The sequence below is a fragment of the Electrophorus electricus genome, chromosome 12 (assembly GCF_041902795.1).
Source record: "Electrophorus electricus isolate QZ-2024a chromosome 12, ASM4190279v1, whole genome shotgun sequence".
In the NCBI taxonomy this organism is placed as follows: domain Eukaryota; kingdom Metazoa; phylum Chordata; class Actinopteri; order Gymnotiformes; family Gymnotidae; genus Electrophorus; species Electrophorus electricus.
This window is the reverse complement of record NC_137508.1, coordinates 10,131,997-10,149,218: the sequence shown is the minus strand read 5'-3', so window position 1 is coordinate 10,149,218 and position 17,222 is coordinate 10,131,997. Positions and strand designations below refer to the sequence as shown.

Here is a 17,222-nt window from a genome sequence, read left to right as displayed (position 1 = left end):
CCATCTGGGGATTTGCACGAGCTCGTATTAAGGTAACTTTTTGTTTTTCTTGGCAATATAAATGTTAACATCACAACTCGATTGAATATTTTCACAAAAAACTAGTTTTAAGTTGCATTCTTCATTCATATTAAAGATTGATTAACTTAATCCTCCCTTATATTACAATAAACAGAATTTCCTCAGGTTTTGGCTGAAACGATATAAGCAGTAGCCTAAATATGAAATAGTAACACAGTTCAGAGTTGTTTAGTATCACTTGTTCTGTTCTTAAATGCATAATAAAAGTAATGTTATGTTTTACTTGTGATCCTATGACTTTAACTAATACTGTTAACTATAACTAATATTGTGATGACACCTAATTCACTGTATACAGAAACACTGTGCAGTACCCCAAAAGAAGAAGCCACGTTTAACAAAACTCTTTGTAGCAATATGTAATATACTATATATTAAATTTTTTTCATGCAAATAAAATCTAATGAAAACACCTAATTTCCAGTGGTTCTGGATGAGGTGGTGTTAAGCATTTCTTTTATATAGTGACTGCACTACTGTTCATGTTAACCTACCAATGACAAAATATATACTGAGAGATTCTTATAAGCACTGGAAGGCTTATCTTTGTTGGAGGTTTACTGATAACTACGTGGGCTTCATAAGAAGGAGTGCACTAAATAATTACTACCTGAAAATGTTATTATTATGCTTTATTTTTGTTTACACTTGTGATATTTTACTTTTAAATGATAAAACAATATAATAGGATTATAAACCATTCCACCTTATAAACAGGATTGTATGAAAATAGCACATAAAAATATATAATCCCTTTATCAGTAGTCAGGTAGCCCAAAATGTCACCTGAATGTACTGTATAATATTGTGTGGAAAGATATTTACATCTAATAGTGATAAATATATACATTTATACATAGACAACCTAACAAGCTCAAAGCAGTGTTGTGACTCTTCATTCAGCCGTTTACACATTCATGACAGGTGTGAGTTGGAGAAGGGAACTCTGAGGATGAATGCCATTGCTTTTGGAATGGAGCTTTTCAAGGTTCTGAAGGAGACCACGACGTGTCAATCCTTTCAGTATCGCTGAGTTACTTGAGGTTAGACTCATGCGTGTTCTGCAGATAAACAAAGATAAAACTAAGATACACATAAGAAAATGTATAATAAATAAATATACAAAGGCATTTTTATATATTTCTAATATGTAAAATGATATATAAATAGTTTTACCAACTATTAGGCATATCTATCTTTTAGATACATTTTATAAATGTACAGTTACAGACTGGAGCTCATCTGCAGGCATGCACAATTCATTACCTGTTGTCTGCCCTGTAAGTCTATATGGTTTTAAATATACAAAGATAGCAGTGTGAAGTTGATTGCTATGACAATCCAAAAACAGTACAGCAAACACAGATATTGGAATAAAGTCCATGTGTAACTGACCTTGGCGAGTCTATTCCACTGTCTGCTGTGTTGCTTTGATTCTCTGCTGCTTCTCCCATACAGACTCCAGTATGGTCACCATGACTTATATTTGTACACTGATGGTCATCAGCATCCTTAGATGCTTGAGACTGGCTCAGATTGTAGTCCTTCCCTTGTGAGTGACAATTCCAAAGATTGGACTGGCCATCTGTTTCATCTGCAGACTTGAGAACTGTTTCAGCATCTGATTCCCTTTCACTGGTCTGACAGTAATCAAAGATGCTGCTGTCCAGGGCTTTGGTGGGCTCACAATGACCTGGGCTGGGCTCATGCGGTCTTTCATTCAAACACTGAGCCTTCTGACCGGGGCTGGCATCTGTCAGCAAGTGCGACATCGTATGCTGATGATCAGTTGGCTGCCACCTGTATTCGTGCTGTCTCTGAGTGCATTCAGGATCTTGGGGAAGAGTTGACAGCTTATTTTCCATGAAAGTGCTGTCCCAGTCCCCATCAAGACAGACAGGTTCTCGGCAACGAGCTGTACCAGGATGAACAACTTCACTGACAAACTCCTCATTCAGACACAGGGAACTACAGCCATCCTCTTCCTCCTCCACAACATTCTGATAAATGTGGTGCTCATCATCAGTATACACTTCACTGTCCGCATGGCTGGTGTCTCTACGCATGCACTCATTGTCTGCCAATGGTTGTTTGCTTACCATGCTGCCAGTTTGCTGGTGTGTGGACAGTAGGTCAGGACAGTGGTCAGATTCCTCCTTACTGTTCACTAGATGAAGAGAGAGTCTACGCTGAAGTTTAGGTTTGGGCCATGACACAGGTAATTCTGTTGTTTCATACTGATGTGGAGTGAGGCCCATGACATGCTTTTGATCAGAAATACCTTTACAATTTCTCTCTTGAATAACCTTGTATTTAATTTCCTGTCCTCTCCTATCTCTGAACTCTCTGCCTCTAACTTTATTGTCCCTCAGTTTGACTTTGTCTTCTATCCTCAGTGTGCTGCTTTTAGGGTAGATGGAGCTGTAATCTCCAGAAAGCTCTTCAGTGGGGTTAGCATCTATAATGGAGTCCACCCTTAGCTCTGTTTCATGAAGTTGATCACAGGATCTGTCCATTAATATGTGGGATTTCTCCATCTCCTCAGTAAGCCCTTTAGCACGGTGGGGATCCCAGGACTTTGACCTGTAACCTGCTCGCTCTCGTCGACTAGAGATTTTGACTTCTCTCCTTCTTTGTTCCTTGTGATTAATGGCTGGTACTGTGTCCCTCCCTGGCAGCAACTGAAATGGATTCTCTATGCGTTTCTTGTAGATACATTTTGCCTCTAAATCAGCACAATCTTCATGATTGTCAGGTTCATCTGGAACTATTTCAGGCCTGAGAGCATCTCTGTGCAAATCATCCCCACATGGGACATCCTTATTTTTTGCCCGTATGTTTTTCTCTTTGGATGAGGTACCTCTTCTTTTGCTCCGATTGGCTTTAGGGACCGATCTCTTGCCAGCAGTCCTGGATGAATGGTGCCTCTGCTTAGAAATTAGGACCTCTGTGGACATGCCTTTGTCAGTAGTTAGGGCTTTCGTCACTCTTTCTGCCTTCTCTTCTAGTTTCTTCATGAGGACTGTATGGCGGACCAGGTTGTCCACAGTGAGTTCGGGGTTGATCCGTTTAATGATGGCATGCTCCAGATCTCTAGGAAGATTATTAAGATCATCCTCATCCCTGACAGGCCACTCCTCAGGTGGGAACTGTCCAGAGAAAGTGGCATATTCCTTCTTTAACTTGTTCTCCTTTTTCCCTGTGTTACGACGAAACAAGTTAAGACCAAACTTGCGTCCAGTTTTCTCTTTGTCTTTACGGCTAGTGGTTGTGGACTTGCTGATCTCACTGGCCTGGTAGTCTGCTGCCGTAGATGTGGACTGATGCTGGACAGTAGGCTTGTGATCTTTTGGCCACTTGAGGCTTTTTCCAGTACATTCACTTATACTAATAGACTGGTCCTGGACTGATGGAGGAGCAGTTGGCTGGGGTATGAAGCAACTGCAGGACTTGCAGTGGGCCATAATGGGGACTTCAGTGGAGGCATCCATGCAGCTCTCATTGCTTACCAGGTAGGTGATGGGAGGAGGAGAGGGACATTCATTTTCACTTGTCCACCAGTTCTTCTCTTTTTGCATGCTGTTGGTGATGAAATATGTCTGAGGAGTGACGATGAAGTACCCCTCTCCGGTGTGGTAGATTTTTCTTTCTTTAATGAGTGTTCCTAGGGCATTGTAGAGGATGTCTTGGGTTGGAATGGTCATTCCTAAAACATTAAAAAGAAAGACACGGAAAAACTAATGAGTATTGTATGTACAGAGAGAGCAAGAGAGAGTGAGTGTGTGTGCGTGTGCGTGTGCGTGTGCGTGTGCGTGTGCGTTACCTGGATGAACTTTAGTCATGTGATTAATCAGTGCTTCTTGGTTGACCATGATGTGAGAAGCATTCATATCAGATATGACAGAGCATAACACCTCAGACAATGGGATGAACTGAGACTGGGAGATGGGTGACATCTGCACTGGGGTCAAGTCACCTAAGAAAAAAATAACAGGAAAGACATTTAATATCCATGAAGATATATTTGGTAAACATGGTAAACATGCTCCTACATACATTGATAAAATAACCTGCTTGAAACAGACATATTAAAAGGGTACATAGCAGATATTGCAAGTTTGATCACCAAAAATGCTACAGCCGGGAACCTGACAGAGCAAAATTGGCTATGCTCTCAGGAAAGCATACTCTCTCTCCTTTGTCAATTACAGCAACATTAGCCAATAATGAGTGTCTGTGAGCTCATGCATCAGAAGGAGCGCTATCTTCTGAGTGTGTTGTGCCACCCCCTTTACGTTGGATGAGCCACAGTTCCAAAAGATTTGGTGGTTGGCTGCATGTGCCTTGGAGGAAACACATGTGTGATAGGGGAGTTACCTGACAGGTTATAACTAGATATGACTAAAATAGGGACTAAAATTGGGGGGGCTTTTTTTTAGGGATTTCTCAAGACACCACATAAAACAATATTCTCTGAACCTCAGAGCTAGGACATAAAAACATGGAGACAAAGGAATGCTGAATCCAGTTGTGAGTGAGTTTGTTACACTAGGTATATTTACAGTGAAAAAAACTTAATTGCAGTGAAATTGTTCAATATATTTAAATGAATTTAAATGAAATTCTGGTGTTTTTATTAAAAAAGAAAATTCTTAATGAGGTAAATATCAAAAGCTTAGTTACTAAAACAACTTAATTACTTACAACAGAACAACTTGTTCCGATACTTCAAAATATTACTGTAATCAGACTTCTACAGTACTCTTTCCAGCTTGAAAGTATCAGTGGATAGGTTACAACTGAGGAAAAGAGAGATCATGAAAATAAGAGATTTCATCACTAAAGGTCAAAACCAGGAAATGAGTATACACTCATCTAGATATTCTAAATCCAAGAGACATCTGATGGCTCACTGCCTATTGCAGAAAACCTGTGTTTGACTTCTCAACCCTAAAGCACCAAAGCAGACATTTTTGCTGGCACCTTCTACTCATATAAACCCTAACAGGCTTTGGACACCAGCAGCACTTACTGTGGGGGTAAAGAAAATAAACATTTATTCAAGCAGTTGCCATTGCCGGGCTGAAAGCTGAATGAGTCCACTCCCCAGCTTCCCATACAAAATGGAACAAATTGCAAAAAACAACATGGTTTGTGGCTTTTTGAGGGAGTACATTCTATTTATATTGAGAACTAAGGTATATTACACAACTTCCTAAATAGGACTGATGCATAGAGAGGCAGGTTATTGTTTGTTTTTTGTCACACTTGTTCCCCGAGAACAAAGCCTTGACATACACTTGACAAGAAGATATGCCTTTCTCTGGTTTTTAGTTTTTACTCTTGTGGATAACTGTAACATAAACTGAACAGTGATAGTCTACTAATTCTGAGGGTAATAGGACGGCAATGGAGAGTGGCTGTTTTAACAGGCCTTGTGAACAAGTCTTTTGTCCCAATAGAGGTGTAGAATAATAGCCCTCTCATACTCATTCTCTTGTTGTTCTCTCTATTCTCCTTCTTCCCCAAGGGCATATTCTGCCCCTGACTGTGCTGGGACACCCAGAGGAACCACAGGGAAGTGTAATGCACATGTTTCACATAAATCTCTCAGTGAACCATACATGTTTGTCTCAATTTACTGTTAGGAGAGGAGGCCAAAACACTAATACTACCTGCAGTTCTTAAAAAAAATCTTTATTTTAGTCAGCACATACAGAGTTTACAGTGGATATATAACAGATATTTAACAAGAAAACAAAACATGACAAAGAAGTTTAAGGTCTAGGACTTTCAAAATAAGTATATTCAAGTGGCCACTCCTTTCAACTGGCAATCTTTGTTCAACGGAAATAGGAAGATTCTCCAAATGTACTAGAAAAGATACTTGAGGGAGCCACATATTCATGGAGGATACACTGGGAGATAAACCAAGGTGTAAAAAAAAAAAAAAAAAGTTTACATTTTTGGCTAGGCCCACCAGAAGCATGAAAACAATACTTTCAATTGTTATCAAAGACTACATATTTCTGTTGATAAGATATAGGTCTGGTGTCATTAAAAATATTTTTTTCTAATTGTATGTATATCTTTCCAGTAACTCTTAATAAGAGGGCATTGACAAAAAGTGTGTATAAACTTTCCTTTCTGTAATTTGAATTTGAATCATAAATCAGGGAATCTGGTTACATGGGTATAGTACATTCTATTGAAACAATTTTAAACTACATCATGTACTCCTTACAGTTCTACTGTAAACACTGCCTTCACAGGGAAGATCTTCACGAAACTCTGAAATATAAGATAAATAAACCCACCCAGGTGCCACCAAGATCAGCATTACATAAGACGTATGATTTCATATGCTGTGCCTGCGCATTAGAGTGCTTTCAGAAATACACAGGAAAACATCTCGCCATGACTTTTAATTCAAGTTCTACTTCAACTAGTGGTAGGGTCTGATAACTACCGTGGGTAAATGTAACTTCCCTCTCTCCAAGGGAAAAGACTCTGTTCAATGTAATATGAGACTGCTCTCCAGACATTAAGACCTTTGTTATGTACAACATGAATACCCAGACAGGTACCATGGTAATTGTACAGCATGCCACAAAAGAATCGTTGGGGTGGCAGGAGAGTGGGGCAAAAGTCAATAGCAAGTTCCATTCAGAGTGGATATTTTTCCTTAATAAACAAATTCCTTAGGTAACAAACACTGAACACTTTACGGTACAAGAACACATAAAAATGTAATAACAGTTATGGGAAGAAAATAGCAGGGTAAAATACTTCATGGACATTTTCGTTTTCCTATTTTACATTTCTCGTACTTTTACGGTAAGATCAGTATGATGTGTATTATGACTATGCTACATCAGATAGAGCACTCATAAATTCACCAATTTGCTAGTGGTCCATGTTGAACAGCTGCTTATCCAATAGGGTGCATTCACAGTAACTGCAAATTAGCATATTTGATGCCTTAAGTGTCCTGACCTGTTTGTCCAGAAGCTTCATAACATCATTGGTAAAAAGAAGTTTTTGCTTTCAGGAATCAGAGAACCAAAATATATTACAACATCAGTGCCGGAACTACTAAGCAAAAAGTGGTTACAGCCAGTAAAATTGGGAAACAATTGCTTGTGTTGTTCACTTTGTCACTCACTGTATATAAAATCAATGAGCAATATACAGATAGTGCAGCATGAGAGAGCGTCAAGCCTTCACAGATTAGACAGACTACTCTCATTGTCTAGGTTCATGTGGAAGAATACTATTTCAACAGTAACTATAGAAAAGGATAATCACAACATGCTACTTTTACTTACGTAGCCTATTAAAAGTATACATTTCTTAATGCAAATGAAACAGATCAAGCACTTAACTTTTTTTTTGCTTTGGAGAACAGCTGAAAATTGCATTTAATAACTAGTAGGTTTTGTTCTTGCCTAAAATGAGGAAATCTGTGAATTGTACAGACAAATGTAAAAATTAATCTGTACGTTTCAGTGGTTCTGTAAGCCAATATAATAATGGTCCTGAAGAAAAATAAACAGTCCTGCCTATTGATTAGCTGTTACAGCCTATTAAAACATTCTTTGCATCTTTATTCACCACTTTAGCTGACTAAAAGCAGGTTTGTGTACTGTATACTGTGTATACGTTTATGAACAAGTTGATAATTCATTTAATATCATTACTCTTCAGCCATTATTATTCAGACTACCACACTAGCCTGATTGCTTACACTACTTAGCTCAACAAATAAATCACACTGGATAATTGACATTACAGATCTCACGTGAGTACTGTAACTGATGATCTAACTGATCTTTATCAGTAATCATATAAACAGCCAATGTGCATATAGTAATATGGCCATATAGACTGTTTAGAAGAAATGTGGTTTAGTTTTAACATTCATGTCCCCCAGTTCTGTTACTGTAAATAGATTCAGTTTTATCAGCATGTTACGTCACTTTATAAAAAATCATGTTTTCCTTGTAATTTTACTTTGCGGATTAAAAAGAATGGCCCAGTATATGGCCATTACATATAAATTACTGAAAAAAACACAGTGTGCTTGGCCACTCAGCAGCTAAAACTAGTCCAAAGCACAAACTAAAATGTTTTATTATTGTTTTAGGCACTGTGATGCTCTATGCGGCAAACAAAAACAACTGCGCACAGCCTATTCAGCCTAAACTAGAGGAGATTCAGTAATCAGGCTGTGGTTGTGAGAGCTTGGCTTCACTTGAGCAAACCACAGAGGTAATAAACTTGTCCTTATAAAGTCAGGATTTTAATGTGGTGAGGTTCATTCCTCAACACAGCCACAAACATTGATTCCCATCAATCCACCCGCACCTAACCCTAACCCTAACCTATACATGGGCAGCAGCTGCAGGTGTAGTCAGGGGATGACTAAAGAAAACTTAGGGGCATTTCTCAGGCTGTGATTTCTCACCAGAGAGGGAGCTGGTTAAGAAAAGCTAACATAAGCTAGCCACCTATGGAACTTGACATTTGAATACCTATATGTTACTGGAGTGTGTACAGCAGGAGAGATGCACAGACATGTATTGGCTTGAAATGCCACAAACACTAACGAGGACCAGAAAGAGAACTTAGCCCACTTAAAGTTCACATGCATTGTGAACATATAAAGAACATAAAGAAGTTACTTGCAACTGGTTCCCTTTCACAGAACTGAGTTAATTTAAATCAAAAACCAGTATGTCAAAACACCCTTAGAGACCTAATGGATGACAAGAAACAGGAGTGTTGGTTGAATACAAGTAGATACATAAGTGCTATAGGTTTAAAAGCACACAAACCATTAAAGACAATAGGACTATGTTTACTTATTTATTCATTCAATGTTGTGGGTAAAACAAAAGAACAACATATAAAGTTAAGATTGCCTAGAAGACATAAGAACAACTAAAGAAAAATTAATATTATAAATCCATATAGTCCTGATTCATAGTCCTGATTTTCGTTTAGAATAATTTGTCATGTACGTATTCTCCTTTCTTGTATAGTAGTCTTGTCACAAGGATGGTAGCCTCAAACTGAGCAAAAAGATTAGTATCTGCCCTTCAGTCATATTTACACACAGCACCTCAATTCTGAAAAATACTTTCAGGCTTGGTAAATAACCTTACGGGTGATAAAACTCATTTATATTGAACCCGCCCTGTATACTGTTTTGTAGCCTCTGGCAGACTTGTTGGAAATTCATATTCATTAAGACAAACCTGCAAAACAGAAAAACGTGCTAATTTCAACGACGCAATCTTTCATAGTTTCTGTTAGTAAATCAGCTTGGACAGTTTTTGCAGGTTCTCTCAAGCAATTATGCACATACCTTTAATAAATGCCAGGTTGGTTGTTTTGTTTGTATGTCCTCTGTTTCAGGATTTGTGTCACACCAGGTGATGACGGTCCTCCATGATTGCAGTGCCCTTTGGCCTGATTGGTTGTCTCACCTCCATAATATACATCCATAATATACATCCCACCAAAGTGAGAAGAGAAGTGGACGGAATTGCCTCTTACTTTCGCACACTTTGTTGAATTGTGACTGATTTATGCCTTTGTGAATATATGTTTTTGTGGTTGTGAGTATGCGAGTTTGTGTTTGGTTCTGTTATGTCAGTGTAATTCTTGATAGTGTGTGTTTTGCTCTGATATTGTGTGTTTCGTTTTATGTTTTTGGACTAGACCTTGGCTTTATAAACCTGTTTATGATTGTTGCTTATGCCCCGTATGGAAATTGGTTGGAGATGTAAATTGTGTACATAGTGTGTTATACTTATTTAATTAATCTGTCATTATATGTTTGGTCGCAGTTTGAGAAGTAGGGTGGTGGTTATTTTTGTTTATGTATGTCTGTTATTTCTCTGTTAGGTAAGTTATCTGTTTTCGTTCTAGGACTTTATGTTTATTATTTTGGCAATGGCATCTCCTGAAACACACCCATCTACACCTGTCTATGAAATAAATATCTCCTTTTCTTTGTTATATTCTTTTCCCCCCTGGTCCAGAGCCTAACAAGGGGCATAGAGTACGCTATTGGTGAGACACACTATTCTCAATTCACAGTTACACGTGTATTTACTTTTTTATTTTCTGTCCCTCAGTAGAGCACAAAAGTTACATTTTATCCCACTGGGTGAATAGGTCTAGGTAACTTTGCATTAGTTGATTAGTCTAAAAAGACACCAAGTTAGGCACCTGGAACTCATTATGGGGAGTTGTTTACTGATTAACAGAAGAAACCACTCCATATAGTTTTACTGATGTGAGTTGACACAAATGTTCCTCTGCAATTAAGACTATATGCACACAACCTGTTTCTAAGTGCTTGCCTAAACTTTCTATTGATTTTCAACACTCAAATCAGCCTGGCTCCTCCCAACTATGACTGAATAACTATTTTAGTGTTTAAGATGCTGTACATAGGAAAGCAATGGCTCAAATTGTTTATAAAGACCAGTCTTTTCACTGCTCACTTATCTTCTTCTTCGTGTTCTCATAAAATAGCAAAGCAAAGGCATACAAGTGACCTCCATGTTTTTCTAAGTGTCCGCTATCTCTGTTGCAGTCCCGTTATACCCAACAGGTTATATACTCACGACATAAATGAAAGTCTTGACAGATACAGATAAACTGAATTTCAAAAGTTTATCTTGGAAAAAAAATCACAATTAACATGTCAGTCACAGTGACTAGTTTACTGCAGGGAAGTGACCTTTCCATAACATCTGGCATCAGGTTACACAAAAGGAGGCCACAAATATTTGTAAGCATGTACCAAACTTTTGTCACATGGCTGCCTAGCATATATGGCTGCAAATAACAAATGAATGGACAACGAATTACAAATTGGTGGGGGAAACATGATGTGCTCCTCAAATACAATGTTGAAACATTAACTAAACACCTACAAGAGGGGCTAGACATAACTCAAGATGTCTCTGTATTGAGGTGCAGTGTTTGAAATACCAAAATATGAAGTTGATTCAGCAACGAGTACTGGAGCATGTGATTTCTTGAGTCAACAGAGATGTGTTGCCATGTGGAACTGGTTTGGGTGGTTAGTTATGAATGCCAAGTTACAGTAGTAAATATACCTTTAAGTATTGTACATCATCCAAAGCATTTGACACAAAAATATAGACATGAGATTTGATCAAGCATCCTTTCAAAAGAAAATCTCATGACTCAAATTCCCACATTCACTAGAGTGTAGCCAAAACTACCTCTACATCCTTAGTCACCCTGGTAGTCCCTGTCCTCTATAATCACTTGTTTGAAAGAAAGAGTTCAGAGAAATACTAGGGGTTCCATTTTACAAGATTTGCTCCCTGCGATGTTTAGACGTTGAAGGTGTTTGGAGCTGGTCTCACCTCCAGAAGCTGAAGGAGCCCAACTTTACAGCACTCACACACCACTAATCAAGACCAATGACAGTAATTCACACCAGATGAGATCCATTTCCTCAAGCTTGGACTGAGCTCCATCAGATTGGTGGTTTTTCATCCATACACTGGTGGCTTTTGTCATTCTAACAACTTAATCATGATCTAAATCCTGACAGGCCTTGGAGTTAAAAACACAATATAACAATTTATATCAAGCAAGAGTATGAAACTAAGGTAGTGTTGAACATCAAATATAATAACTCTTTTTGAAGCTCTGCTCCTGAGTATGAGTAATTGATATTTCCTCCCAGAAGTGAGGCAACATTAAAAGGGGAGCAAGGTGGCATTAACTAAAAGCAGGAATATCAGTTGCTTAACTGCAGGAGAGCAGGTTAATCTCTTCAAGTCTCTGGTAGCCTGTGCATCATAAACATGTCCGTTTGGATCTCTTAAAAATTGGCCTTCCTGTCTAATAGGAAAAGGATGCAGCAAACGATGTCCAGCATACTTTGTGGACAGAGGTCAGGTTCTAGAATTAAGGGCAAGGTTGCCTTCCATATCTGAATTAATAAAAGGAGCCAGACTCAGCTACATCCTGGGAGGAAAAAGACACACAACAGCTCACACAAATTCCCCTTATTCTCTTTGTTGCAAATGCATAGAGTCAACAAACGCATTCAGGATGCTGCTGAATGTGCGTGTGCACACACACGCACACAAGGTTAACATATAGTTTTCAAAACAAAAAATTGGCAGGTTTTCACACTTGAAATGGTGAATCTCGTGTCATGTTAGAGAGATAGCCAAAGTCACAGGGAAATATGTAAAAGAAAATTATGTCTAAGCAGCAAAACACAGTCTCTGAGGTTCTGAGGCAGGGAAATCTCCATCATTAAGATAACAACTAATAGCTCAAACTCATCCATCTGTTTGCTGTCAAAGTTATTTAACTACACTGATGGATAAAGGATGCGAGGTTTCACTGAAGAAAGAGGTTGAAGTCAAGGAGGCACCACCCACAGCTGCTTGTGGTAGACTCTGGTTTGGTGTTTGGTTACCACAAGAAAACATTCCAGTGGAAGACTTCTTAGAAACCAGATACAGCTCTCCAGTCTGCCCTTAGACTTCATTCATTCAGCTTCCTAGATGTTTTGTGATTTGTTTTTGAATGATCATTGTGTTGTTTTGGCATCAACAGATAAAAATATATGTATTTTGGTCCTCTGTTATTTCAGGTAGAAAAGTGGGTTGTTCTGTAATTAAGGTAAGAAAGCTTTTGTTCTTTTATGGGCACATGTTAGGTGAACCTGGCCTCCTCTGTGCATGGAGCACACCTGGAACTGCTGTGTTTATCTTCTAAAGTCCAAAATGAGCTCCATGAGGAGAGGATGGGGAGCAGTGACCTTTGATGCCTAGTTAACTGTGAGGGCTCCCTTCAATGTGTAAGCACCACATGATGTTTCCCTCTGGATTCAGCAGGCCAGCACGGAGCCTAGTCATGGCTAATATACTGAGATCTAGGAAACAGGCAGTCTTTGATAAATGACCCTTCAATCCTATGTAGGACTTCGTTTCAAGCAACCACAGTCAGAGAGCGAGTACCCAAATAACAATGTATAGATTACTATAAAATACATGGTGAGTAACACTTTGACCACTTACTACAATAGAAAAAAAACACCTCTAATTCTGTTTTACTTAAGAACCATAAAATTTAGCTACATAAGTGGTGTCTGAAACCAGAATAAGCATGCCATCCTTAAATATAACACTGAGGTCAACTGTGCTTGATGGTATTGTACACCTCATTACAACCCAGTGTGGGTCCACAAGAACATTTTTTCCTTTGCATCCCCCTTATAGCTTGTACATAGTTGGATCTGGAGGCACTCAATGATGTATATGTCTCAGTGAATACAGCCTCAAATTACACCAGACAAAAACATAGCACTGAGATGGTCTTGATGAACATATATTACTTGAGAGTATTAAAACTTGTCAAAACCTATCACTGTGATGTACAATATGTGATTAAATTTCAAACACTTGTTTTAAACTTAAATATTAACAACATACATACTTAAATATTAACAACAGATTGATGCTTTGTTGTACGCTCCAGTTCACTAAATGCGTATGCTTATATCTTGAATGAAAAGTGTTGTTTCTGAATTTTATCACTTCCAGTTTACCTGAAAACAACACTTTCTATCAAACTGCAAAACTTTTCACAATGCAAAATGTCCAGTCTCTTTCAAGGTGCAGTTTAGCAAATGAAACAACCCAGCATTCAATAAGGCGGAAAAAGTGATTGTGTTCTGAAGCTATAAACTGGCCCTTAGACAGACTCTGCACAGGCGATAACTCAGGTAATCGCCATGTGGGCTATGTTGAATGTGTAGCAAACTACAGTGGCACTATGCTCACATCCCAGCATGGCACAATACCTTTACATTTGTCTTGAAGTTACTAGAAAACGTGTGTGTGTATGTGTGTGTGTGTGTAACTGCCAAGAGTTCAGCCTTGAGTTGAAATTTCCAACCAGAAAATTCAATCCTACTGTGTGGTCTTGCTTCTCAAATTCCTCAGCCTAACACCTCCTGCACCCCCACACCCACACCGAGCTTTTACTGACGCCCACCATCCCTAGCCCTGACAGCGGGCCAAATGGCTGCTCTCACACACCATTGACAACTTTGTGTGGGTGAACTGACAGCAACCCTGCACCGCCAACCATATGTGAGGGACCACATCCATGCTACCACTACAGCACCACCACCTTAACATGTATCCAGAGAAAACAGCTTTTGCCATTGTCCCTGTGCAGTCCCAATGCAGGTCATGGATCTGGAGTGTAATACCTACGCAACATTCACATCTCTTTCTGCCTTCCTTGAATCTTTGGTTTCAGAGTAGAATTTACAAAAGCTGGGTTCATACCAGAGGTTGTGTGTATCTGGATGTGTGTGTTGTTGGTGTCTATTGGTGGGGGGCTTAAAGACTACTCTCCACTGAAATTATATTTCCTGTCATCTGGAAATAATACAGTAATTCTGTATGCACACAGTTATGCCTCAAGCATGTTGAGGTCTCTTAAGAAACTGCTTGGTCAGGTCACAGGGCCACTCTCTATACTGAGCTCCTAATAAAGCTTTAGTGAGACTAGAAAGACAAGCACTGTATGAGAGCACCTACAGAGACCCTACCGTGTCCAGATTGAAGAGGAAAACTGTAGACAAAGCACTGTGTGCTCATTGCTTGAGTGATAGGGCTAAATGTATATATGGGCTGACCAAAAACAAAATTAAAGTTCTACTTTCTGCAAAAAAAATAAAAATAATAATAATAATAATAAGTTGTGGATGAAAAAGAACTGTTGTTAACTTGCTAATGCACTGAAACACTGCATGTCCTCACATTACACAAATTTGACTATGATCAAAACATTAAAGCTGGATCACATGTGAACTAAGTCTGACATAGAATCTTACTGATCTACTGGGGGATTTTCAGGCATTTTACATCTAGTCCCACCGGCAATAGCTAAGTGAAATGTAAATAAACCTTCAGGTTTGTTCCCATGGGACTCAGTCCATTACCTTTATGTAGACTTTGCTCAGATTCATAGCTTCACAAAGAAAACGACCTCCTTCAGTCTGTGCTCACTTCATATAATAGTTAGGGTCTCATTACTGACAAAAAAATAAATAAATAAATAATAATAATAATAATTAAAGAAAGAAAGAAAGAAAGAAAGAAAGAAAGAAAGAAAGAAAGAAAGAAAGAAAGAAAGAAAGAAAGAAAGAAAGAAAAAGGAATCGCGGTGCATAAGGAAAGTGTGCATGAATATTTTTGAAAACCTACCCACAGCTTTGATCGTGAATCCTTTCGGTGACCTCAGTGCCCGGCGCATCCATGCTTCCCTCAATACAGCCAAATTATTACCATTTCCTTGAACAAGTAGCACTGAATTCTCCATCCATCCCTGGAAATAAACTTCAGCCACTGCTTTCACAAGTCTTTTATTCCAGAAGCTACGCAGATTTTGGGACTTAAAATCCATAAAAATATCTTGACCGTTCGTACTGGTGGAATTGCATTTTCCTCCACCAGCTCCTAAGCTTTCGTCGTCCTTACACAGCACTACAGCCAGCGACGCCGCTGACAGTTGAACCACCCGTTGCGGTTGTGACATCACGTCTCTGTTGTTTCTCTTCAGCACATTGATCTTAATGTAAAAAAAAACAGCAAAACAAAACCGACGACCTCTTATACTTCGTCCACCAACTGCGCACAGTTTTTTGTTTTCCAGAAGCGTTTTAGCGTGTCACATTGAGGTGTTCGTACATCCGACCCCGTTAACTGTTCACGACTGTATGGTACTTCGCTCCCAAGGCAACCAGGGTTTGTGACGATAGTGGAGGAGGAGTCTGCTTGTCACAAACCAATAAAATGCTATTTGTTAACATAGGCGAGCTCATGTACAGCCTAATGTAGCAGGACAGGTGCAGTTCAAATGTTAAGTTTGGTCAATTTCTAAGATTTTTATAGGGTTAGTGTGCATGTTTTAACTGCTAAATTTTGATTAAGATGTGGATATGACGCTATTTATTTAGAACAACGAATATAAGATGAACGTCAAAAGCAAAACGTGCCTACGTGTAGGCTGTTCTGCTTGTGGTGCATGGAAGTAGGCTAATAAAGGAAAATTCTTTGAGCTATTATACACAATAATAATAGAATTTATACAAGCTAGTGAGCAAGTTTTATACAAACTTGGCTCTGAAATACTGTCAGATCTTGACATTTGAAAAACTTGACAGTTTTTTTTTCCATATTCATTACAACATTATAACATTATAATCATGCCCAGGTGGGTAGTATTAAATTAATTCACTCATTCCTTGTCTAAACCGCTTAATCCAGTTCACCGGGAGGGATATTAGAGCCTTTGCCGGTAGCATAGGGTGCAAAGCCTGAACCAGCCACAAACAGGGTGTCAATCCATCTCAGAGCATATTAATAAGTTGTATGTATTCAGTTATTTAAAAAATGGTTTTGGATAGTTCTGAGTCACAATTTTTGTTTGTAATCTGTCCATTATGCAAGTTCCAGATCAGAAATTAGTCCACAATCTGATTCAATTTTACAGCCTATGGCTGACAAGTCACATCATACATCAGCACCTTGAAATCAAAGGACTGCTGCTATAGCATAATGATCTGACAGGGGGCTGATGTGTAGTTCGTACCATGGTATAAGTGTCAGTAGAACGGACAAGGTGTTTCCCCTGTGCATGTAAAGTGTACATCATATCTTCCCATTGCAAAGATACCATGTGCTATTGGAGGCAGACGAGATGAGTCGCATCCACTTCAGAAATATGCCTAAACAATCAGTTTTCAGGTTTCATATTCACCACATTTGTGTTCATTGATTAATATTTGATGTCCTACTGGATACTGCAAATTGCTTTTCACATATGTTAAGCATATGATTATAGACATTTAGTTCTCACCAAACCCAGTTAAGCATAGTTGTTTTTGATTTTGTTGTTGTTTTACAAATGTTAGTTAAATTGGTTTTATGTTTGGAAATATTAATAGGCTCTGAGTTTGCTTTCTGATTATTATGTAGCCACAGGAAGTGTATATAGTACATCTATATGCTTTTGTAAAGTATTATAAAACGTCATATAGTGTGAATATAGTG

General features: G+C 38.6%; 1 protein-coding gene across 2 annotated transcripts; it reads right to left on the bottom strand.

Moving 5' to 3' along the window:
- Window positions 1-704: 704 nt before the first annotated feature.
- stox1 (storkhead box 1) lies at window positions 705-15,867 on the bottom strand. 2 transcript variants are annotated; one of them, XM_027023515.3, is made up of 4 exons: window positions 15,375-15,867; window positions 3,905-4,057; window positions 1,477-3,787; window positions 705-1,142 (listed from the first exon to the last, which is right to left on the bottom strand). In XM_027023515.3, exons 1-4 carry the CDS (start codon window positions 15,703-15,705, stop codon window positions 989-991), a joined length of 2,949 nt encoding a protein of 982 aa, XP_026879316.2. In that variant the 5' UTR covers window positions 15,706-15,867; the 3' UTR covers window positions 705-988. The 2 variants fall into 2 exon arrangements, with proteins under 2 accessions (XP_026879316.2, XP_081581462.1); XM_081725336.1 differs by having other exon boundaries at window positions 15,379-15,562.
- Between the last annotated feature and the right edge of the window lie 1,355 nt (window positions 15,868-17,222).